Here is a 26,597-nt window from a genome sequence, read left to right on the forward strand (position 1 = left end):
TAGTATCCAAATGAACATTTAGGTACAGCCAATTTCAATCCGGCAGATCGTAAACATTGAAACATTTTCTCTAAATTGACCAACATATCCTTAAATGTATTGGCAAAAACAAACATGTCATCGATATAAAAGGCAAAGTTATTGTCGTTCATCCCCGCTGTAGCGAGCTGAACACATCGGGTCATTGCCGCAGGAGAAGTCACATGTCCCATAGGTGTAAAGTTCATCGCAAATTGTCCCCTGGCTGGTATAGTAAAGGCAGTGTACTTTTTCGATTGTTCTTCTAATGGTATTTGAAAAAATCCTTGTTTCAAGTCAGCACTACAGTAGTAGCTCTTACCGGCCATATTGTGCAATATCTCTGAGATGTTTCCTATAGAAACTGCATCAAAAACGGACCTGGCATTCAGCAATCGAAAATCTTGCACCATGCGATAAGCTCCTGATTTCTTCTTGACAAGAAAAACTGGTGAATTGTACGGTGATGTTGTAGGACTGATGACCCCTGCTTCTAGCAAGTTGTCAATTTGCTGGTTAATTTCCTTACGCAGGTGAACTGGTATAGGGTAAGCTGGGACGTGAAATTCCGAATCGTCCTTTAACTTTATACGATGCGTATAGTTAGTGGCACAACCAATATCTTGCTCAGACCAAGAAAATACATCTACATACTTCTCTAATAATTGTCTAAGTTGCAACTTCTGATCGGGTTCTAATGCTGGATTTATGTCAAATTTAGTAATGTCGTGCACTGGTTTTGTCACGGTGCCAGTCTCCTTGGTCACCATAACGTTAGGTCCTCCGTCATCTGCAGTATGACGCGAAGCTGGTACTGGATTTTGCCATGCCTCTGCGGTACCTAAGCGTGCCCCTTTCCTAATTTTAACTTTGTAAGAATTTGGATTAGTAATCCAAATTAAAAATGACTCCGGATTTACAATGGCTCGAGGCACCATTAAGCCTGTGTCCATTTGAAACTGTAAATCTGGCTCCAAATAAGTTAAATTTTGATTACTAGAATTTGTCAATTTGACAGGAATACACAAATGAGATCTAGGTTTGATTCTAATTTGTCTGGAAGTTACAAATTCCGGCACATATAAATCCCTGATCAGACTAGCAACTTTTATGGAAACGTCAAAGGTCTTTCGGTGTTCCGTCCTTAACTGGTTTCGCGGAGGAGTACCAAATCTCCTCAATGTGAGTCGATTTTGATCAAAATCCAAATTTGCCTTATGAGCTCTTAAGAAATCGTTTCCCAGGATTGCCCCATGTTCAAAATTTGGAATCATCCGAAAAGGATGGGTAAAATTACGGCCGTTTATTGCAAAAGTTAATAGGACAATCTCTTTAATTTCAATTTGTTCTTTTGCTACTCCCCTTATGGCCGTATGAATTTTAAAACGTTTGGCGGTTGAAGGAATGCCTCGATCACTGGTGACGGATACTTGGCTTCCGGAATCCACGAGAAACCTCTGACGTTGTCCCCCTAATACTGCGTTAATATAAATTAATTCCTCATAGGGGAAAGTAGAGACTGATATCTGTTTGCCAACGAAATCTGCGCATACGTCTCTTCTATGGGCAGTCATTGTTCGTTTAAAGCCTCCGTGTTCTGAAAACAAGTGGCTGCTGTGTGATTAGGGTAATTACAAATAGAGCAGCGTGGTCTCCCCCGTTGCTCTTCCCTGTTTTCCTGGTCTCGCCCTGCTGAAGACGAGGAACCCCGCGAGTTCTGTCCGCGGAAGTTTCCACGTCCTCGCCATTGTTGGGTATTACCATATCGCCTATTGCGATCTGAGTTGTTGCCATTATTATTACGTCCATTCCTGTACCCCCTATTGTATTGTCGTCTATTATTATTACCCCGATAGGAGCCTCTATAATTATTACCTGACTGATAATTATCCTTATAATAAGGTTCTCTAAATTGTTTTGGAGTAGATGAGTCGGTGCCAGGGTTCTGTTTTTGATCCTCCATGCTATCCAATCTCAAAGTGAGACTGGCTAATCTCGCTTCCAGACCAGTTTCCTGAGCCTGGACTTGAGCTTTGGTATTGTGAGGATTGTTAAATAATTTTAGTTGCTCAACCTCCTTTTGCAATGCTTTGAATTTTGCCTCAATGTCTGAAGTGGGTCGCGCTTGCGCTGACTCAGCAGTAGCCAGATTGTTACTCTGCAGTAAAATCTGCTGCTGTTGCGAAAGTGCTGGTGTATTATGCAAAGGAGAGAATAAACTCTCTCTTTGATCTTCGTACCTCAGTTCCTTCAGCTTGCGCTGTCTCATCAAAAATTGGAGTTTCTCAAAGGATTTTAAATCTTTAAGCAACCCATGCACGGACTCATACTCTTTATGGTGGATATCTTTCATGTAATCCACCTGTAAGCCTAATATGATCTGTTTGATCTGTTGTTGAATACTCATTTTGGGGTCTGCCTTGAGTAGAAGTAATTGTTTGTCCCGAACATAATTCGTAACTGGCTCAGTTTCCTTGTGTAATCTATATCGAATTTGTTCCTCGATCTGGAGTTGATCCAAGGACCCTGTAAATTCGTCTTTAAATTTTTTCTGTATCTCCTCGTAAGAAACTTCTTGATTTCCTGTACCATCTTTCCAGGTCTGGTACCATCGTAGTGCTGGCCCGGCCAGAAGGGCTGGAAATAATTCCTGCTTACGGGCATTATTCCATCCTTTTAATATGGCAAGGCTATCCACTTTATCTAAAAATTTTGAAACGTCCTCCCCGGCTATCCCCTGAAATGGGATACCCTCTAAAATAGTTGGGGGAACAAACTGCGAATTGTGTTGCGAATTGTGTTTGGTCTAAATCTCTAATATCCTGATCTTGTAGCTCTAATTGTGGTTCACATTTCTGTTTTTCCAATAATTCTCGCTGAAGGCGTCTAGTTAAAATTGGGCTACGTTTAAACTTGGGGGTGGAACTTGCAGCTGGACCGCTGACATCTAAATTAAAACTTGTAGTCCCTCGTGCTATATCTAATAATTGATCCAAAGTTTCGTCGAGTTCATCAGCAAGGTGAAAGCTCGACATCTATCATGGCACAAGTAAATTCTTCTCCCCCCATAAATGCAAAAGCCTTAAGCCCTATGTATTTTCAAAATTAATTTTGGCAAGGACATAATGAAAAACTAAACAAATGAGCAAAATTTTGGGGTGGGTAATGAACTAGCACTCCACTACGTGTCAAAATTTGGGGTGGGGTTGAATCCTAAACTGGTTAACAAACTTTTTTCTCATCGCATTTCCGAAAAAATGCATGAGAAGCCCTAGCAAATCCACCACGTGTCATTCTATAGAATGAAGGGATCTGAACCAGTTAATTGATGGGGTGATGAAAACTACTCATCATTCATCCTCTTGATGAGACCACTCGTCATTGACATGACGAGTTATCGCTTGGCATGCGAAAGGTACAAATTACACAAAGGAATTAAACTACTGAAAAGACAATGGTAACTCGTTGGATTTTGTGAACCGTTGAACCTGTATCATGGCTGGGTGTAGGATAATTACCTGTCTAACTGAAGTCTCTGAGCTGAATGAAAATAGCGAAGTCCTCTGTATGCTTCTCTCTAATGCTGACCAAAGCGTGCTTCCACTATCGACCTCCTGCCTTGCTGACCTCCTCTCTCTACCAACTCAATTCCCAAAGTCCAGTCACTTCCCAGCTTGTCTCACCTCTATATTCCCTGGCCATCGAGCTCTTCCTCGATGCCGAATCGCCGAATCGTGTTTATTATCATAATTGCTACCATGCAAACCGCTGACACCAAACCCAGAAGTGTTACCTGTTTCCTGAATGCTCAGGAGGTTTGCATGGCACAACACAATGCATTGTAAACATGCCTAAGAGGCTTGAGACAGCTGAGAAAAACAACAAGTGAATGCCCTGGTCAACATGAAGCGTTCAGAGAGACTTTAATAAAAATAAACATACAATCTTAGGGATTGATACGATATCTTTCAAATTCCTTCCGGAGGCCAGACACAACTGTAAAATCTAGGACACGTCCGGAAATAAGAATGCTTCTTATAACCTCTTTTTATTTTCTTATTTAGCGTCGTTTTCCTTTCACCTTTACTTTCAAGATGGCGCCGAAGCCTGATGTACGCGCATTTAGTGCTCCGAAATTTAAAATGTTTTCGGGTGGTTTGTGTGCTATTGTGTTTGTGTTATTTGTGACGTGGATTCGTAGTATTGCGAGACATGGAATGCCGGATAACTGCAAGTGTGTGGAGGACTGGTCGTTTAGTTACAGGCGATTTTCTTTCTCGGCCTTGGGTTCGGATCGGAGCCTCGTGTGGACAGTTTCAGGAAGCCGCAAGAACAACGCTTCCCGCCAGCCACGTGTTTCGGCCAAGCACGGCCTCTTCATGGCTGCGTTCACCCTTCTGCTAGCAGGCGACATTCATGTCAAGCCCGGTCTCCAGGTGGCTTCCCGTGATGAGTCTGGTTTGAAAATATACTATCAAAATGTGCAAAGCCTAACTAAAAAGCTATCAACTCTACAAATGTTCTTTAGCGAGTTTAACGAGTACGATGTGATTGGTTTGAGTGAAGTGTAGTTCAGTGAAATGATCGGCGATAATGAAATACCCCTGACGGAATTTCAGGTATTCCGTAACGATAGAGGTTCACGTGGAGGCGGAGTTATGTTACTCGTAAACAACAAGTGGCCCTGCATCAGACGTCTGGATCTGGAAACGTCATGCGAATTAATATGGACTTAGGTAAATATAGGCACAAATAAACTTTTAATCGGCTGTTTCTATAGACCCCCTAAATCTGGGACTGCAACCTTGTCAACATTATTGGACTCTGTGCTAAATGCTATAAAGGAAACGGACATTATTCTTATGGGTGATTTTAACCTTCATATAAAATGGTCATCATTGAACTCTGGCCTCTGTACAGACAATGATGATAGGTGGTTTCTCGACCATTACATCAAGGCGATCGGACTTCAACAATTTGTAGATTTCCCCACAAGACGAACAGAAACTCTCGACCTGTTGCTGTCCTCGCATGCAAAGGTCAAGGCCACTCCCGGTGAGCAATTCATCGCCTCGGACCACACCCCCGTGCATGCCGAATTCCAAGTCCCTGGAAAAACCCCCAGGCCCTCTCCCTCCTCCAGACCATTCTACAACTGGAAAAGAGTCAACTGGGAGCAACTTTCTATTTTCACCAGCCTTATTCCTTGGACAATGATGGACCCCCTCCCCGCGGAAGAAGCAGTGGAGTTCCTCGTGGACTGTGTGCAGGCTGTAATTAAAGACCACGTTACCCTTAGGAAAACAAGAGCAGCCCGATTCCCTGTGTGGAATACTGAAGAGACTAAGCTTACGCTGAAGAACAAAAAGAATGCGTGGATCCTGTGGAAACAAATTCCGAACGTTCATACACTGAACACTTTTACTTACTTAAGGAAGCATAGTAAAAACTTAATTCAAGGGGACTATAATAATTATATTCAAAGTGTAATAGAAAGTGCTGCTAAAAACCCTAAAACATTCTGGACGCTAATTAACTCACGCCGGCAACATGACCGTATTCCCCTTCAAGTCTCCTAGAACAGTAAGTCCGCTACAAAGGATGAGCGTTCATCGCTTTTTAACTCGTACTTTCATAGTATCTTTACAAATAACGCTGCTGTCACACTGCCGGAAGTCAGGTCCATTATTCCTTACACACTCTCTCAAATCTCAGCTAATTGCAATAAAGTCCAAAAATTATTAAAATCTGTTTCAAGTTCCAAAGCTACCACTCCTAATGATATTCCTGCGATATTTCTGAAACATTTAGCTCATATTCTATCCAAACCAATAAGCACAATCTTTAATAAATGCTTCTCCGAAGGTGTGTTTCCTCGTACATGGAAGCAAGCAAATATAGTCCCTATCCTCACACACGGAAACAAAGCTCATGTCACTTCCTATCGGCAGATTTCCTTACTTCCTGCACTTGCACTGCTAGCTGAAAAAATTATTTCTAATCGTATCCTTGCACATGTTTCTCCATTCCTCTCTCCCACTCAACACGGATTTCTCCCTCATGCTTCCTGTGACACAAACCTTGCTTGCTTGCTTACCAAAGCGGTCAATTGCCTGAGTGCCAAGCAAGACATGGATGTCGTATACTTAGATTTTTCCAAAGCCTTTGACTCTATCTCTCACACGCAACTCATCCACAAATTATCGAATAGATTCAATATTCACGGAGCTCTTCTGAAACTATTTTCATCCTACTTGAACAATAGAAAGCAAAAGGTTATCATATCTGGTTGCTCTTCGTCGTGGCTTCCTGTAGTTTCCGGTGTGCCCCAAGGAAGTTCTCTGGGGCCCCTGTGTTTCTTTCCCTTCATGGATGACATTCACGAATATATTTCTTCCGAATGTTCAGTATTATTGTATACTGATGACTGCAAATTATTTCGAAACATTACCTCATTTCAGGACACATGCTATATCCAAGACAATCTCAAACACATTGAACGCTGGTGTGTAGACTGGAATCTGAAATTGAATCCGGAAAAATCTGTTGTCATGAGGTTTACCTTAAAATCCAATTGCACAGCGTCATCCTACAAGTTATGCAACCAGGTTATTCCGTTCGTACGACAGCACAAGGATCTTGGTGTCATTTTTTATAGCAAACTAAATTTCAACCATCACATAGACTACATAACTTCGAAAGCTATGAAAATACTTGGACTAATTTACAGCTTTACAGACATAACACACGTTTCTGCCCTCAAAACCTACTTTACAATGTGTGTTGTTCCTATTCTTGAATATGGCTCCTGCATTTGGTCAATGGCATGTGAAAGCAATTTAAAGAAAACAAAGTAGTAAGTTTCTTCGTCAGAATAGTCAAACTCAGATGCCCAACCCTTGCAAACTTCTCCAAACAAGAAATTCTATCCAGTCTACAAATCCATGACCTTTCTCTTCGCCGTCAACTCTCAGATTTAACACTACTTTTCAGAATCACTAATGGACAACTTTTCACCAGCGAACTCTTGCCACTTCTTAATATAAGAATCCCACGTCCCAACAGTAAATGCAACAGCTTCTTTTACATTAAATCTTCAAGGCTATCCTTAGAACAAAGATCACTTCTCTACAGGCTACAAACCACTTATAACTCACTAAGAGACGCTCCGGACTTCCATTTATCAAAGCAGACTTACAGAACGGCGTGCATAAAGCAGCTGAAGTGTAAATAATATTCTTTTTGCCCTAGTTGTTATTATTCTTGTTATATATGTATGTTTGTGTGTATTTGTCCATCTTATTATTTTGTTTATTTCTTTTCCGGTTGATATCCTGATGTAAAATGGATTTTTCTGTATTCAGGACTTTTCAAATAAATAAAAAAAAATAATCGCGACGACGAGGATGAGTGATATGATGAAATTGATGAAGGGGCATTCACAAAGAACACCCATACGCACGACGGGATTCGATCCCAGGACATCAGACATCGCAGCGCACTGTGCTAACCACTCCGTCACGGACGGAATTCTTATAGCCCTAATCGTTCCACAAGCATTTTTCCTATCTTTAACTACACAAAAGAACAATCTAAATGAACAGGTGCCAGTTCACACTCTAACCGTAAAAAAAAAAAATAATAATAATAATAATAAAAAAAACATATGTACGTGAAAATGCAAAATAATATTTATTTTTAGGTCGTTGTGATTTATTATTGTATATTAAAGAAATATATTAGTGATAAAATGACGGAAGTAGAGGAACATCTCCAATGAAACACTCATGCCTTATGGATATTTGTATTTCTTGGCGAACAAGGTTCCGAGTTCGATTTCTGACCTAAATGGGTTCATTGTGTATGTTCATTCATGTCGAAATGTAATCATAAATCGTCGTCATGAATAATTTAAGTTCAGAGGAAAAAAACTGAGGAAATTACTAATAAAAACAATAACAAAACAAATTTGATCTTCAAGCCCTGGATTTGCGCTACATATTCCATTACGGGGACCGACACTTTACGTAGATGTAGACACGCTTCGTACAATTTGATGATATCGCGATTACGTAATGGATGTGCAGCCACTTGACTGAACGCCCCAAAATTCCCATTTTATTACTAAATTCTAAATTAGCATAATATCACATAGTTTACCTATTCATAATATGCGCCGCTTTGGTGCACTTTGTGGATTGTTTCGTTGGTTGGTTGTTTTAATTAATGTTGCATTAATCAACATCAGGTTAATCGCGGCAGGCAAAATGGAGGGGAAAATGACAATGAAGCAGAACGAGGGGGCCCTTGGTTCCCGATTAATGAAACTTTGTCTACATGCAACTGAGTTGCTGCGTGAAATCGCTGAAAATGTAATTTTGCTTATTTTATATTGCTTTTCTAGCACTTGCGTCAACAAAGGTGATAAGGATGATTAATGAAGCTATGAAATGGATGATAGGACATGATGATCCATGCCTTACACAAAATTCTAAGTTGGGACTAATCAATATCGATTCGTCTCATCATTTGTCAAGTAGTTGTTTTTAACTCCAATCTTTTTCAAGGACTTCTGGGTTGACAGCATGATGATTCAATGAAAACTACAATTACATAAATTTTCTTTACAATGACTCTAATATCAGTAAAGAGAACATTTCCTTACGAGTAGCTGTTGTTAAAAAAACAATTCTGAAACTTTTCTGGTGGTCTCACTGCACCCAGCTGTTCTTTGTTATGGCTGGAGCTGGGGGTATGACTCACGCTGCTGTCAATAGCTACTCAATCGTTCCCGAGAAGCCAGGTTCACCAGGAAAACCTAAGCGACAATTTTGTTATTTGGGTTGCTTAGACAACAGGCTCTAAGATGTTACGTTTTCGTAGGTCTCGTGGGCCAAGAACTACTTTCTCTGACTGTACTTCCCCTCCAAGCGGGGGCGATCATACAGACAAACAACTAGAGTACGTGGAAACAGGACTGCAAGCTCTTTTCCATGTGGTTCCACAATAACCACTCCGTCACGGAAGTCGGCTTTAATGTACTGCACATTCCTATTATTCATACTTGCATTACAGCATTCGTGAAAAAAAAACTCCTAACCGGATCGGAGAGTCCGACTCAAAAATTGGAACCACTCCGCTCCGGAGCGGAGCGTGTCTCTCAAGAAGTCGAACCACTCCGCTCCGGATCGGAGTGCTGTCATACCACGCTCCGCTCCGGAGCGAGGAGCGGAGTAGAAGCGACGCTTCGGAGTCGCTCCGGAGCGCTCCTTTAGTACGCTCCGCACTCCGCTCCGAAACCCTTGTTTCAGGTAGAGATTGCCGCCGAAAGGAAATTGGGAGATTTGAATTTTACTTCGGTCGATGAGGTAGTCATGTCTGTTTGCAACTGCTGTAATAGTTACGTCGGTCACCATCAGATGGAGCACGGGTTAAGGCAGGTCTGCCACTGAACCTCCAAATGGTAAAGACTTAAAGCTGAAGTAACTTCTAGTTATTTGTCAATCCGGACTTTGAAAAACCGGCAATTAGTCAATTTAATAATCAATGTTTCACTTTGTCAAAGTTTTCATAGTAATAAAGATTGACACTTTGATAAATGTGTACACTGTGGGAATGAAATGGAAACACTGCAATAATTTTCCCCTTACTCTGAAAGAATCGTCGAGTTCTACTTCGAGAATAATTGTGGCTGCTATGTACACTGATGTATCATTAACCCTTGTATGTTTGAAATCATTAATCACAAACTTGCTATCTTCGTATCCCTTGCATGGTTTAAATTCCAACAAGCGGAGCATCAATTTCTGAAATTATACAAGAGTTTATTATAGTCGTGGATACATTCTCTAATAGACTAACGTTTAAATTGCTTTCATAGAGAAATCAATATTTGAATGTAGATTTTACGCCATTATTTCACTTTAACCTTGACTCTTGCATTTGCAAAATTGAGAAGATGTAAATATTATTTAATATTATTATTAAATGTATTATTTTAAAAATAATAAAACTAAGTGGCTAAAGTAACGAAGTAACTAGCAACATGAACTAAAATAATTACAAATGAAAACAAATATTAAGATATTGCGAAAAAAGTAATGATTCCGCAAATTATTATTAACTTTTCTCGATGACCTTGGTCCATCGTTCTGGCAACTTCGAAATGCCGTCAGCGTAGAATTGGGCGAAAAAGTCATGGATGTGCTATTTAACAACGTTGGAGTCACGGAATAAGTTTCCGTTCAAATAGTTATAGAAAGACTTGATGTCGATGGTGCAATATCCGGTAAATATGTGGGATGGGTAAGACGTCGCAGCCTAACTCGTTCAATTTTCTTGGAGAGACCACGACAAGTCATGATGCCAGTTGGTGAGAATTTCTGTTCCTTCCCAGGTGGACGAAGCTTACTCTGGCATGGTTGCCACTGCAACTGGATCATATGTTTGCCGCGGTAGGAAGAAAACCAAGAGAATATACTCCCGTGTTGTTTCAACAATGCTTCACGGGAGGTATAACAAGAGTGATTTCAGTTTAACTGTGTAAACTAACTATTAAGTTCACAAACGAGATGGTTTACTGCTGGATATTACTTCAATTAGAAGCAGTGAAGTTAAAGATAAAAGAGGAAAGTCTGGCAACCCTAGATCCGCAGCGGCCGACACCTTCCTGGCGCGTTGGTCCCATTTGATCGTAATGTTAAAGCATACGCGTAATACTTTGCGTTGTGATTTTTTTTAAAAAATGTGACCTTTTCCTTTGAATGGGTTGCTTGATATGCTTTCCAAAATGTGCGCAGATATCGTGACCTTGATATTGAGTTATATTCTCGAATGCATTTGCAAATGCCGTCCTGCGAATTTCCTACTAATAATTCTTTCCTGAAATAAAAGTAATAATAAGATCAAAATATGACATTCGGCGGACTAAAATATACAGCTTTTTCAAAGTATGGTTGAATGCAGTGACCCAACCACGGTGCGGTCAGTTTGCAATGTCCCCTTATACGGAAATAATTACAGGGAAAACATCCAACAGGGGGCAAACGTTGAAGTAAGAAGTAGGAGTAACAAAATCTAAGATGACGAAAAAGAATATTCAATATGGAATTAGTTTTAGGAAAACTGACGCCGAATATCGACTGTCGTCTTTAATTCATACGACTGTCTCTTTCATGAGACTGCATGCTTCGTGATTTGTACCAGTCACTGAACGAAGACAAACTCATGCAGGAACAAGCTTCAAATTTCATACCAAGCATTTTTATTTTTCTCTTCATCGCTTTTAATTATATATGATATCTGCTATTTCATAATGTAATTTCTAAGTGTGTGGTAGTACAGTCACGGACACTTCTGGGTTGTAATGGCCTAATTTACTTTCAATGGAATCGCTACAACGCAGAAGTGTCACGCAGAAGATCACCAAGTCGACCCTTTCCTAGGCATTGTGTAGTTTCAAACAACACGTTCAGCGCAACTGCTTTGAACAACTAACGCGCCACAGATATGGCGAAACCGTTTCTGCTAGGCCGAAATCCGGCCACAAATCAGGTTGTCCGCCACGCGAGGGACAGGAAGCGAAGATGAAAGGAATCGACAGTTCCTTATCACTCTCTCCATCTCTCTGGTATTAGTATCGTACGTGAAGAAAATTTTCTGGCGCCTATACTTTTTATATATATACGTATTATCCTTACTACCTAATCACTATAATTTATTCCACAAATTTTCAAAAAAAAATGTTGTAATGAGCAGTTCTTGCATTTCCAATATCAATTAAAATAATACATATATAAACTCTATTCTCGTTGTCGTTCTGTAGGTACGTAGAGTAGGATGCGTACGTATTACGAAGCAAACTGTCTATTATCATATTTATTGTCTTTGTTTAATCCGGTAAGGGATTCAAGAATTTAAACAAAACATCAAACAAGCAACTGACAATCTCTGCACCAGCACACCTAAAAATCTCTTCCTTAAAATCTTGTAGGATGCAAGAGAAATATTAATGAAAATAGTCATGGACAATTTGCCGAATACCGGTGCATTCAACTGGACATACTTAAAATATGTTAAAGTATTTTAAATCTATTATTCTAACTTCAAATACTCACCGTTGAATTTGCAAGAACTGTTGACAGAACGCAGGCAAGAACGATGAAGTTTTTCATTGTTTCTGTCGCTGTCTGCTGCTGGTCAAGGTGGAGTGCGGCAATTAGTGAATGCAGCAACTATGTATGGATCCTAGAATAAATAAATAATATATATATATATATATATATTAAAAATTGAATCTTCGAGATGGACGTAGCAGCAAGCCAAGAACAAAAAATCATATCTTCAAGAATCTCATAACAACCCTTTGCAGTTAGGCAATAGCCAGAAGTGAGGGGAAAAAACGCTAGCTTCTAGGAACGTTACATGGGCTATATTTATTTATATATATTATACAGGGAGAAGGTTGGCTAGCTTCCTATGTTATGATGTAAATGAATACTTGTCTCCGGTGGATTTTAGATGGACATTAGCTCTACATTGTCACTGAAGGATATTCTTGCAGAGTAGCCATTTGCCGATTCAGCGAGGGCATGTACCCCACCCCCTTTATGAGGTGACAAAGTATGAGATGTGGTGGTACTGTTGTGTCAAATGGGGGAAAAGTTCGAGCAACATCAAACAGAGTACTACAATAATATTTTTTTTACAGACTGTCAAAGAATAAAAAAGACAAGTTTAGCACAAATTCTTTCATCCATCCTGAATCCACTTGACATTGAAGTGTGCCGACACCTAAAATCAAATTCTGGTTATCTTAATTACAATTCTCTAACGTTAATACTACGATTAATACACACCAGTAGAAACAGGTGGTGGAGATACCGCCCCTTCCCCCAAGCAAAACTGAATAAAAGGATCCTATATAAATCGAGTTTCTTATATTTACCCTGTAGCTTCCAGCACGCTAGATTTTTGCCAAAAAGAATCAATATAATGAGGCTTCAACAACCACAGTAATATGCAACGAATATCTAACAAATGTCACTTTAATAACAATATTATTACATTGTGCAATCAAAGGTAAGTGTAATAGTTGGCAAATACTTCAGTAAACAGAGGCAACATCTGCATAGCATCAACACATTCCTTACAACAACACAGGATGTAGAAATGAAAATAGCGGTGGACAATTTGACTACATTATCTTTGCCGTTGACGGAACGTACAAACTGTAGAAATCGTAGGGTAGAGAATATTTGTACATACCTACGCCAAGACGTGCTTTCGGAGATCATTTTGCCAAATATTGTGTGCCTTGTTCGAATTGAATTTTTGTAACTGGTTAAAAACATTCGTTTGACACTCGACAAAGAATTCCCTTGATTTAGGTATGAATGATTTTCGTGATTACAGTGTCTTTACTGTTTTGAGTTATTTTTGATAGAGAAGAATTTTGTATGCTCTTTACATTATGGAGCCTACATTCCTTTTATTGACTGTGGGTGTAAACCTCATTGACCTCCTTCCCTCTGCGGTGCCCTTATTACAACCACTGACTAGAAGTCTACAAAACTTCGTCTTCTGTCTCAAACGTCAGTTGTTTTGCGTAACTGATGTAGATTATATAGGGCACAGAATGGCTTACGACTGATGAAGATGAGTAATATGAACATACGAAAATATTTGGAATATAATTTGAGACTATGCCAGTCAGATTTTATTTTGCGGGTGTAAGAAGTGACCCTTTCTGAAGAAATAAAAATAATGATTGGGAAACCCCCGAAAGAAGAGTTCCCTTCCACCCACATACTTTCAGGGGCATGCATATAGATGTGTTTCACCTACGTCACAAACTGATGAATTGTGGCTACGAGCAGCCATGATAGAGGCCAGTTCTTGTTAACATACAGAAATTGAAGCTGGCGGGCGGGAGATGTGAACCTTGTTCGCTGCACTTTTTGGCTTTCTACACTCGCGCACTTAGTTGGTTACACGGTGCAACACCGACTCGTCTACTTCCTTGATTTGGTGTCTTCACCGTTTGCACTACGTTCTCGAGCAGTGTATACCATGTCCCAACTATCTGTGGAGGATTTGAATTTGAATTTGAATTTAAAATTGTGGGTGCGTCAGCACTAAGGCTATTTTCCACCCGTCACATTATACGGGGGCCAGCCCCTTATCGTTACAAATAACAACTCTATCGTTGCAACTAAAATCATAAAATATTAAAATGTTCTTTCGTTAAAAGCTGAGGCTGTAAAGGGGCACTCAGCACACATAAGGACAAAAAAACAGGACACTAAAAACAAAATTATACTGACCATGGGGCCAGGCGTGTACTAACGTGGAAGTGAGGTTGACATTTGGGTGTACTACGTGGAAGGTCACCCCTTACACCCCTATCTGTGGAGGAGACGAATGAGAACAAGTCTCAGCGCAAGTAGTGAGCGAGACGGCTTCACCAATGAACAGTGAGTAAAACGGGATTGCGTAATGGAGGGGCGGGAGGCGACTGGAGTTACCAGATTTCCCTCCCTCGCATTGGCTTTGCCCACTTAATTTTCCTTCTCTTTCTCTGGCGCTATGCGCGGACCTGCTCCACAGTTAGCTGGAACAGGGTATAGTGTATGGTGTATGATCAAGTTTATAGCAGAAGACACGCATTTCTTAAATCGGTAACATTATAGTATAGGGGTGACGGATTTCTTCACATTTACAGGAGAAAGTACTTACGGAAATCATTTTCTGTAGCGTTGTGGAAGTTCGTGAATGTATTTTTGATCCATTTTAATGCGAATACATGTTGTTTTCTGCGAAAATCTTTATCCGACACGCTGTTTCTGCTGTCGCCATTTGCTTTCTGCACGAGAGCACAATGTTCCGTGTGTTAGATGACGTAACCCCATAGTCCGTGTTTCAAACTCGCCGCGTTTTCACTAGAACATGACGTGTCGTGTATTTTTAATTTTATATTTTTTTTTAACTATGCTTGCCTAATCTAACTTAACCTAACCTTACGGAAAATGGTTTGTGGGGCTAACGTGAATGGTTTTTGAGGCTAACGTCAATGGTTTGTGAGGCTAACGTCAATGGTTTGCGTGGCATTAGCATAATTTCAAATCCGGGCATGAAAGTAGTAGGTATTTTTCCGTGAACGAGATTGCAACACTGCATAAATCGACAATACACTCGCGCAACGCGCCCTGAACCAGTATGTTATCGCCCGCCATAATGTGCTACAGAATCGAAATAACAAGTAACAGTAAGTACTCGTAAATGGAAGAAATAGACATTATCTTAGTTAGAAATACATTATTTCACCTTAGGAAATGTTCCGCATTCCAAAATAGTACGTTAGCGATGTAATAAAGTGCGAAAGAAATGATTTATAGGCGTCACCCCCATACTATAATAGTACCAACGTTAAATCTTCTAAACTTGAACACTTCTATTCATGTACTTGGTTGAACGTCATATCCTATCACCAGCTTGACACCGGGATACACCTGCACAAGTTGCGGCATGTTCCCATGGGGGGAGGGGAGGACAGTTTACTTTCCCTTAGAAGAAGATAAGGTTTTGTAGCATTTTACAGGGGTAAAAGTGGCAAAAAGTGGGGACGGGTCAACTGCCCCTAACATCACCCTTAATCACCGCCACAGATCTGCAATAAACCTTGTTTCAAAAAGTGCAGCGAAATAGACGGGGCATTGTCCGGTATTTGATGTTTAAAACAGACGCTCACGTTATATCACGAAATTTCCTTGCACACAAAAAACAAATTTGGCCAGAAAAAAAGAAGCTTCGTGCATCCTGACCTAACATGAAACTACATATACATGTATGGAATCCAGAACAGGTCGTTTTACGATTTGTTTATTGTGCTGGATTAGAGGGTGTGGTATAATTGCAGAATACCGGGAGTATCTCCGATTGCTTTGACATTTGGCATACTCACCAACTTTGACCTCAAAATCACGAATCTGCAGTTAAAAATTGGGGGTCACGTCTAGAAAATGCGAAATATCGTGCATACGTTACCGCTATGATTGTCGATACTAATGGTCGCCATATTTGATGATGTGCAATTAGGCGGAGATGAACTAAGGTGAATTGAAAGAGATTTTAGAAGCAGAGAAGCCAAGCCTCCACTACTTACTTCGCTTAGGGAACCATAGGAAGTTTGATCAGTCATTGGCAATAGTAAAAATGCGAGATAAGTTAGACTGTTTACAAAGGCTAAACTAGTAGGTGGCCCAGGAATGCGGCAGCACTTACCTCTGCTTTCTGGCGGTGACTGGCAGCTACAATCGCTGATGTACAGATCTAATACAAGCAACAGAAGGAGCCAGCTTCAGGGAACCCTTCGCTTATATAGTAGCCAGCTCCGGCGTCCTTTGCCATCTCCGCTTCCTGTGGAAATCTTCTATAGAGGTCAGAGCATTCAAGGAGACGGAGGCGACAGGATGTGATGTGCACCAGGAAGTAAAAATCCTGTACCCGCATCCACAGCCATCTACATTATGCCATCGAGACAATAGTTGCCATGGCAACAGAGATGCTACAAGGCGAAGTAACTGATCTTACAATTTTCCTTGAGATAATGTATTTATGATCACGTATGTTGCTTTCCTTATTTGAGTTATTTGCATTGTTTGAGTTTGGTTTTTAAGTCCACTTTTTTTTGGGCCTCCTCGATGGCGCAGTGGTAGCGTTGTCGCCTTGTAATCAAGGGGTCCCGGGTTCGATACCCGGTGGAGGTACATAGTGGTTCGGATTCCACTTTAAACTGTAGGTCCAGTCCCGATTAGCCTTACTGTGCATAAAGTGGACTTAAAACACCAAATCAACAACAACATTAAGTCAACTTTATGCACAGATAGCCTTATCGGGACTGAACCTACAGTTTAAAGTCGGATCCGAACCACTGTGCAATGTGCCTCCACCCCGTACACCATGAGTACAAGGCGTTCCTGGATTTATTTTGGATGGGTCCAGGGGTCCGGACCCCCCTTTCCCTCGAAAGACTTCCTTGGTATATGAATTAAATAATGAAAATGATTAAATAATTATATAACTAAAATGAAATCATGAATATATACTTGTTGCTTAATCGAGGGTTGGTTATTCATTTCCGCCAAACTTATTGTAAGGCAAGGATTATATTCTGATCTTGCGAATTTGAGTGACAATACCAAAGAAGGGATTTGCAAAGTTTATTACTACTTACAACGTAACATTCATAAAATATCACTAGGAACTATACTTTTCGTCATCAATATTCAATTATTTATCTTATTAGGCATTAATTTCCTTGGTAGGGCTAGACCAAGTGTCTTAAAATATTAAATAGTATTAAACAATTTCAATATTTTAATTAATACTATTTAATTAGCTTAATTTAATTATGATTATATTTTTATCACGGGAATAGATAAAAGGACGGAATAAGTGTAGTGATATAACAGCACGTAATCATTATCTAGCAGCTTACGTGTAGGCAAGGAAGTTAAAAATTGTTAAAAATCAACTACTGATAGCCTCCGCCCGAAACATATTTCTAGATATGAGACTCAAGGCGATGATGCATTTGCATACAAGTAGAATTCACAAGTTCTGTAATAAATATGTACACTCCAGAGGATGCCTAGTCTATCTCTATCTTCTTATAAGTTATTTTCAAGAGAAATAATTTATGTCGGTGACGACCATGAATATTTGTAAGTGCGATTGCATACCTACAGCACACAAAATACCGCTTCAATAAAACACCATTAAGACAATTGTTCTTCTTCACCGTGTCTATACCTCGAGAAATTTTATTTGTTATGTAGGCCAGTACCGGATATACAAATTTGGGCCCTACCGAAGAATATAGCTGAAGGCCCCTCCATATAAAAGACACTTACTTGTGAAAGGGCATGTCAAAGCTTTGGTTGTTATTCAGTGTATATGTGCGTTTGTGATTTGATTTATATTAGCTTCATTTCTGCAATTCCTGGCTAATCGCGACTGTGAGGAGGATGATAGCATGAAATTGAGGAAGGAACACTCACATAGAACGCCCATACCCAGGCCGGATTCGAACCCGGTACCCCCTTCGTAGAACTCTGTGCTATCTACTCCACAGAGGTCGGCATTCCTCTGAAGGGATAGGTAGACTTGTATAGTACTCTTCATACAGATGTTTTGTATCATCATCTGCAGATGAACATTTTTGATAAATAACTTTCCAGAGATGTTTATCTGTCTCATAATGTTTCTGTAATTGCTCTGCTTTATTATCAGTTCGCAATGCTTTGGGTTGGGTATACAGCGGTGTTGAGGTAAGTTTCAGGGCCCCCAAAGTAAGCAGTAATTTCGATCTATCCACGGGATTTTCGTCCCTACCTCCGCCGGGTTTGACATCTATACAAGGTTGTGAAAAGTCCAGAAACTCATAAATTCTAATGGGTTTAATTGGGTTCCGCTGAAGAACCGGAACATTTTTTCTCGCACAATTTAAATTCGATCCAAGTTGTGTATTGTTTCATTGATAAAAGGTTCCTGGACCGAATTTAAATTGATCCGAAAAAATTATTCCTGTACCGTATTTAAACTCATCCGGAAAAAAGGTTCCTGGATCGAATTGAAATACTTTTTACATAAAAAAGGTTCTTTACGGCCTAGAACCCATTTACACTTGCTCATTTTCTCTTCCGGACGGGAATTGAATTTATTTCTAATTCCTGGAAATTAAAAACCCTGGGATTGTTAATGTTCCAGAAAGCCATACATTTTGGTTACTTCCTAGTTCACATATTCCCAATTCACAGACTGCCTGAATTATATCCCTATTCACCAATCATGACCCCCCCCCTCCCCGGCGGAGTGTGACATGTGCAGTCTTCTCTTCACGTGCAGAACCTCTTCCCTATTCATAAATTTTACCTCCCTTCCCCCACTTTAGGTTAGGTTAGGTTAGGATAGGACACTGTCTTTCTACCTATTAGAGAGAATTATGCAAATCTATCATCTGCAAGAAAAATAGCCATTATTGAAAATCTGCTAACGGCATATACACGACGTGGATGTAACGCAGTTTACATATCAATAAATCTTACCTCCATCATTATTTCTTCCAGGGTCCATATCGCATAAACCAAACGACTTTCACTTGGATCACAAAATGTTCACTTAGCACAACGACGTCAATTCGTGTGTGTTTTTATTGAATTAATCCATGAAGGTGTTTATGGGGAGTGGTAAGGTACTTCCCCCGAGGAGGTGGGCGCGTATTGTGGACGGGGGTGGGGGGAGGGGAGAAATTTGTGAATCTGGAAGAGTTTCCATAAGACTGCACGTGTCACACTCCGCCGGTTGTCATAAACGGTGAATCAGGACGGAATTCAGGCAGTCTGTGAATTGGGCATGAATCTACATTTTAATAGGTTCAATTGGGTTCTGCTGCAGAATCGGAACCTTTTTCCTCGCACAATTGAAATTCTTTCCAAGTTGAGTGTTGTTTCAACGAAAAAAGGCTCCTGGACCGTATTTAAATTAATCGGGAAATAAGTTCCTTCACCTTATAATATTTCGGTGGTATTTTCTTCTTTGGTTAGCGGTGCTGCACAAATTACTAAGTTTATTGTCTTCCATACACATATTTGAGTATGTAAATAACATGGCAACCCCCCCTCCTCCCTCCTCCGAAAGGCTTGCTCATCCCTGCCCCCGCCGTACCGCAGTGCTTTGCTGTTTATAGATCCGACACTGTGTACGGCAACATCCTTTATGCACCCCCTCCCCCAACGTACACACCTGCACGTTCTCACATACATATACGCACACACACACACACACACACACACACACACACACACACATACAAGCATGTATGCTATGCCCAACCTACAAAATTTTCCTCAATTCACCTATGCTTTTTTTTTTTCTTTTTTTATTTTATTGTCAGTGAATTAGCGTTGTAGAAAAATTGCTGCTTCAATCTAGTTTAACCGAAAAATCCTCATTATTGCGTAACACTATTCTCAGGGACGTCGGAAATTATTCCCGGAATGCGGGGGCAGGTTTTCAAATCAAACAACCGATTTTTGAATCTCTTTTCCCATATAGGGAACTTGAGGGTCATTGCATTCAAAATCCTCACAACAAATGAACTTTTCAACCCTACCATCTCAGATTTTCGTAAAATTTGGTAGAATGGTAGAGAACATGAAGTAACTTACTTGCGTAAAATTCTAGCCCTCAGTGATACATGGTGTTCGTAGAGCAGGGTTGCCAACTTCATAATAAAATGTTTAAATCATGCTTACAAAATTTTACAAATCATAACTGTTCTTCTAATTATGGTATAACTTTCATCTTGGATTTGTTTTGAGGCTAAGGGAGCACAGTTTTCGTATAAAAATGCCGTACATGAAAATATTGAAATTTTAATTTCAAGGTCACATGTTGTGATCTTTGAAGTTGAATACTTAAAGAAAACTTATCTTCAATTTTGTTGGGAATAAGGTATGTTGTACAGTTAAATGTAAGCTCTGTTTGGTGTAAAATCCATTTTGGGATGGCTTTGGGAATAGGAATAAAAAATTGAGAGTAGTATATGCTACATCCAGTGAAACATCTTACAGTCGAACAAAAAAAAAATGTCGTCTGAGGAACGAATTGCAACAGAAATGAAACCAACTACCTCTATAGTAAAAACCTATCATAAATCCCACCTATCTTACCACTCTCTGAGCTATAGGTGCGCCGCCATCTTGAGAAAATGGCGCCAAAGAATCACCTTCAAATTTTAAAAAAATAATGTCTCGAAAAAGGTGAATTGTACACCAAAATTGAAGATAACCAAAATTAAAGAGTAGAAAATTTTATAAATTATGGATTTTGTTTGATCGAGCTAACTTAAATCTTAACTGAATTAGGAGGCTCCAATTACTTTCTTTAATTTTTTGAATTAGCTTGAAATTTGGTTTCTGGCACAAATAACCGCAAATATGTAACAAACTGTAATTTACGTGTTAAAGATTCTGGACCAAAATCATAGCTCTTGATTTCCTCTAGAGAACGTTCTGGACTGGTTTCATTAACGTTATAAGTTCAATATTTTACTTATTTTAGTTGCAATATATTTTTGTGACTTCTCAATTATTTCTAAAAACTAGGTATTTTTCTTCCCCCCCCTCCGATAGTATTGCATTGAAATGAACTTAATTGTCTTCAGACATGTTAAAGTCAACTCCTAATTAAGGCCGCATAAGGACAATGTCGAAACTCTCCGGGCCGCATATTTCGAAACCCCCGCCTCTTGAAATCCAAAGCTAAGTGTTCACCCCCAGTGAGTGAAACTAGCTTCTCAATTCCCGCATTAAGTTTTGTAAGCAGGAAATTCTTAATGCAGACAAGAAATGTTTATCAATCATTCTTGATTGATTGATTGATTTTGTATTTAAAGTCCACTTTGCGCACAGAAAGGCTAATCGGGACTAGACCTACATTTTGAAGTGGGATCCGAACAACTATGTGCCTCCACCGGATATCGAACCCGGGACCCCTTGATTACAAGGCGACGACGCTACCACTGCGCCAGCGGGGAGGCCATCAGTCATTCTTGATCGTTGGTCTGTTTTATTATCCTTCTCAATTGAGAATCGCTGTTTGCAAAGTTAAGTGCTGTGAAACATCGCTAAAATTCCAGCAGCAAAATGGTTTATTTGAGGATACTACTGTGAGAGGATAAGAGAATTTTATAGGAACACCCACCTCGTGATTTCAATACTGAATGGCATTCATTGTAAGTCACTAAGTTCCATTTGAGGGTCGGGTTTGAATAAGCAGCATCATCAAAGAAAAGGGAGCAATGAAGAAAGAAAATAGGCCTTTGCACGTTTTGAAGTCTTGAAATCTATTTTCAACTTAATCAAGTAGTATTTCTAATTTGGACGAGTATTGGCTTGTACAAATCTGGAGCCTCTGTGGCGTTTTGAAGTATGAATGAGAGATAATTCCACACTGTTGTTGTTAATGGTTGGTAGTGTGTACACAATAAATATGCACTATCCTAGTGCTTTATGATAAATTACTGGAATCCCTGCTCCCTTCCACTGGAAATTTTTCAAATATCACACTCCTTTTACACATCACGTACATTGACTCGCGTACTTTCGACGTGGCCTTTGGCCAAAACTTGTACGCTCGCATGCACGTTGTGGACGCAATCACGTTATAGATGGGATTCCCAAATGACCTTAATGACTTTGAAAATATCTGCATGTTGTATTGGTTGAAGGGAAACAAGTGTGTAAGTTTGCTAATTTGAAAAGTATAGAAGTGTGTACTCTAATATTGTACAAATATTCAACACATTATTGTCTATTTTCATAATAATAAACTGGGTAAATATTGTCCATTTCAAAAAATTGTAAGATATTTCATATAAACCAATTGAATAGCGACACTATATTGGAAAAGCAGTATTTACGACTTTTGTCATTTTCACATTTTTTAAACGTAATTTACAAATAATCGTTTTCCGTCATTTCGTGCGCTCACCGACATGGTTCGCTTATTTGGAAAGTTTTTAACGTAATTTTGTGTGTGTACGGGCTCTAAGATGGTATGTACAAATATACAAAATATTCAAAATTGTCTATTTTCTTAATAATAAAGTGAGCAAGCAAAAACCGTTTCAAAATAGTTAATTAGATTTCTTGTATAAACGAATTCAATAGCGACATTAAATTGATAAAGCAATATTTACGTCTTTGTCATTTTCGCAAGGAATGTCATCCTTGTTTGAGGCACCTTTTCAAAACCAGGAGTAAGTGCCTCTGTTAATTTGAAAAGTTTACAACGTAACGTTATGTGTGTACGGGCTCTAATATTGTATAAATATTCAAAATAGTATTGTCTATTTTCTTGGTAATAAATTCGATAAGTAATATTCGTATCAATATAGTTAATTATATGTTTTATACATACGAATTCAATAGCGACCCTAAATTGGAAGAGCAACATTTTTAAACATAATTGAAAAATAATTGTTTTCCGTCATTTCCCTCAAATTCCTACCTCTCTTCCGTAATAAAGTTCGATACTCATATTTTAAAATTCAAAACGTCTAGCATAATTCACTAACAGTAGTTTTCGGGATGAAAAAAAACTTTCTTTAAGTTCCCTAGCAACGTCCGCTTCCATGGACAGACAACAACAAGCACGGCAAGCTCTAAAGAATTATGCCTCTAAACATTTAATTTAAACAAGCACAATGTAGATATTTTCATGCGTATACCTATGTATACGTAATTGTATCTGGACTGAATCTTCTTCTTATAAAGATGTCACCCTTGTTTGAGGCACCTTTTCAAAACCAGGAATTCAATCATCTGTGTGTTACTGATCTGTGAGAAATATAATGTAGCTTGACAATGAAGAATAGAAGGAAACAGTGGGTGCTGCAAAGAATTGCCCGTGGAAACGGTTGCTAGGGACGTACAAAAAAGGGCATTTTCACCCTCAAAAAAGGACCAATTCAGCGATTTCTTTTTTTTTTCGGTCTTTTGGGACGATTTAATGGGGGGTCGTAATCGGGCATTTCTCGCCTCAGGGGCTTCCTTCATGGAGAACATTTATGTCAGTGAGTCAGTGGTGGGATTGGGACTATAATTGGATTCGCGTACTTTCGACGTGGCCTTTGGCCACGTCTTGTACGCTCGCATGCGTAACCTTCGGCCACGTTGTGGACGCAATCACGTTATAGATGGGGTTCCTCAATGATATTAATGTCTTTAAAAATATCTCCATGTTGCACTGGATGAATGGGTAAAAGTGTATAAGTTTGCTAACTTGAGATGTGAAGAAAGTAACTGCATGTACTCTAATATTGTAAAAATATTCAGCACATTATTGTCTATTTTCATAATAATAAATAGGGTAAATATTATCCGTATCAAAATAGTTAGATATTTCACATAAACGAATTGAATAGCGACACTATATTGGAAAAGTAGTATTTACGTCTTTTGAAATTTTCACATTTTTAAACGTAATTTATAAATAATTGTTTTCAGTCATTTTGTGCGCTCGCCGACGTAGTTTGCTTATTTGGAAAGTTTTGTTTGTATACTGGTTCTAATATAGTACAAATATAATACAAATATAATCAGAAATGTCTATTTTTTAATAATAAAATGAGTAAGCAATAACCGCTTCAGGATAGTTAATTAAATTTCTTGTATAAACGAATTCAATAGCAACATTAAATTGAAAAAGCAATACTTACGTCTTTTGTCATTTTCAAAATTTTAAATGTAATTGAAAAATAATTGTTTTCCGTCATCCACATCAAATTCCTACCTCTCCTATGTAATAAATTCTGATGCTGGTGTTTTGAAATTCGAAAAGTCTAGCATAATTCCATTACAGTAGTTTTCGAAGTGAAAATAAACTTTCTTCAAGTTCCCTAGCAACGTTCGTTTCCATGGTGAACAAGTACCGCAAACTATCTAAATAATTGTTTGTTATATTACCTCTAAACATTTAATTAAAACAACCACGATGTAAATATTTTCGTATGAGTTTACCAATATACGTAATTGTATCTGGGCTGAAACTCATTATTATGTAGATGTCACTCTTGTTTGAGCACCTTTTCAAAACCAGGAGTTGATCGTCTGTAAGTGACCTGTGAGATATATAATGTAGCTAGACAATTAAGAAATGAACGAAACAGTGGCGCTGCAAAAATTGGCCGTGGAAACTGTTGCTAAGAACGTGAAAAAAGGGCATTTTCACCCTTAATAAAGGGCCGATTCAGGGATTTTTAAAATTTTCTCGGTCTTTTGGGACAATTTCATGGGGGGTTCGTAATCGGGCATTGTTTGCCTCCGGGGCTTCCTTCATGGAGAACATTTATGTCAGTGAGTGAGTGAGTGGTGGGATTGGGGCTTTATAGATATTGGACTCGCCTACTTTCGACGTGGCCTCACTTTTTGTGATTTTCAATGCTATAAATGCCTTTGAAAATATCTGAGTGTATCATTGCAGGAAGGGAAACTAGTGTCTTTCCTTATTTGAAAAGTTTAGAACGTAACGCTATGTGTGTACGGGCTTTAATATTGTACAAATATTCAAAATATTATTGCATATTTTCTTAATAATAAATTTGGTAAGTAATATCCTTCTCAAAATAGTTAATTAGATGTTTTATACATAGGAATTCAACAGCCACACTAAATCTTAAGCAACCTTTACTTCTGTTGATATTTTAAAACTTAATTGAAAAAAAAAATCCGTCATTCCCCTCAAATTCCTCTGTAATGAATTCATACTTTGAAATTCGTAAAGTGGAGCATAATTCACTTACAGTAGTTTTCGGGGTGAAAATAAACTTTCTTCAAGTTCCTTAGCAACGTCCGTCTCTGTGGACAACAACAAGCACTGCAAGCCCCAAAGAGTTGTTTGTTTAAAACAAGCACGGTGTAGATATTTTCGCATTGAGTTCACCGATATATGCGTAATTGTATCTGGGCTCAAACTTCTCATAATATAGATGTCAGTCTTGTATGAGGTACCTTTCCAAAACCAGGATTTCATTCATCTGTGTGAGATCTGTGAGAAATATAATGTAGCTAGACAATTAAGAATTGAAGGAAACAATGTGTGTTGCGAAAAATGCCCATGACAACGGGTTGCTAAGGACGTGAAAAAAGGGCATTTTCATCCTTAGAAAAGGGCCAAGTGAGCGATTTTTAAATTTTCTCTGTCTTTTGAGACAATTTCATGGGGGGTCGTAATCAGGCATTTTTTGCCTCCGTGGCCTCCTTCATGGAGAACATTTATGTCAATGAGTAAGTGAGTGAGTGAGTGGTGGAATTGGGGTTTTATATACATATATTGAATGATATTATTACTTAGCAGCACTCTATAACGTAAAAGTTTTGAGGTGGATCTATTTCATGCTTCACAACAAACTTATAAGTGGAGCACCACCACCCTACAAAAAAGTATTATTTGCAGACTTTTAATATACCACAAAAAAAATCTAGCCTACTTAAGGAGATACGTCCCTTCATATTTCCACTCTTTCTGTTGCTATTCTAACTCTTGTCTTCTCTGTAATGGTGATGAGTGGTGAAATAATTAATGGAATATGAACAATGATATATCCACAGAGCCACCCCGGTGGACTTGAGTGGTACTTGCCATCGAATGCTTCACGTTTCTAGTTATGGCATGGACATGAGTGTCTTCAACTTCATCTACTCAACATTCATCAAGATCATTGCAATTATCGAAATACGACAGGAGAGCGACATAAAATAAGAAATTTACAAGTTCAATCACGCATGTTTTACCAAGGACATGAATTGTGATTACTATATTTGTAACGCTTGCTTGCTTTACTTGCATTTTTGGCTAATTTACGATGATGGGGATGAGTGATGATGTGATGAAATGGATGAATGAACACTGACAAACGTCCATGCCCAGGCTGGGTTTCGAATCCGGCCCCCTGGTGTTGTAGCGTGATGTGCCTACCACTCCGCCAGGACCGGCCTATATTTTGTAATGCATTG

At 39.1% G+C, this 26,597-nt stretch overlaps 1 protein-coding gene across 1 annotated transcript in view; it reads right to left on the reverse strand.

Annotated features, from left to right (window-relative positions):
* Positions 1-16,386, reverse strand: part of LOC145991076 (uncharacterized) — a 58,241-nt gene extending 41,855 nt beyond the window's left edge. The window contains exons 1-3 of the mRNA XM_083126801.1: positions 16,300-16,386; positions 12,135-12,264; positions 9,669-9,824 (exon numbers count right to left, since the gene is read on the reverse strand). Of these exons, the coding sequence (XP_082982927.1) occupies positions 9,669-9,824; positions 12,135-12,191 (213 nt within the window). The 5' untranslated portion in view covers positions 12,192-12,264; positions 16,300-16,386. The remainder of the gene's footprint in view (positions 1-9,668; positions 9,825-12,134; positions 12,265-16,299) is intronic.
* Positions 16,387-26,597: the final 10,211 nt, after the last annotated feature.

This window comes from Lepisma saccharinum, chromosome 1 (genome assembly GCF_977018435.1).
Source record: "Lepisma saccharinum chromosome 1, izLepSacc3.1, whole genome shotgun sequence".
Taxonomy (NCBI): domain Eukaryota; kingdom Metazoa; phylum Arthropoda; class Insecta; order Zygentoma; family Lepismatidae; genus Lepisma; species Lepisma saccharinum.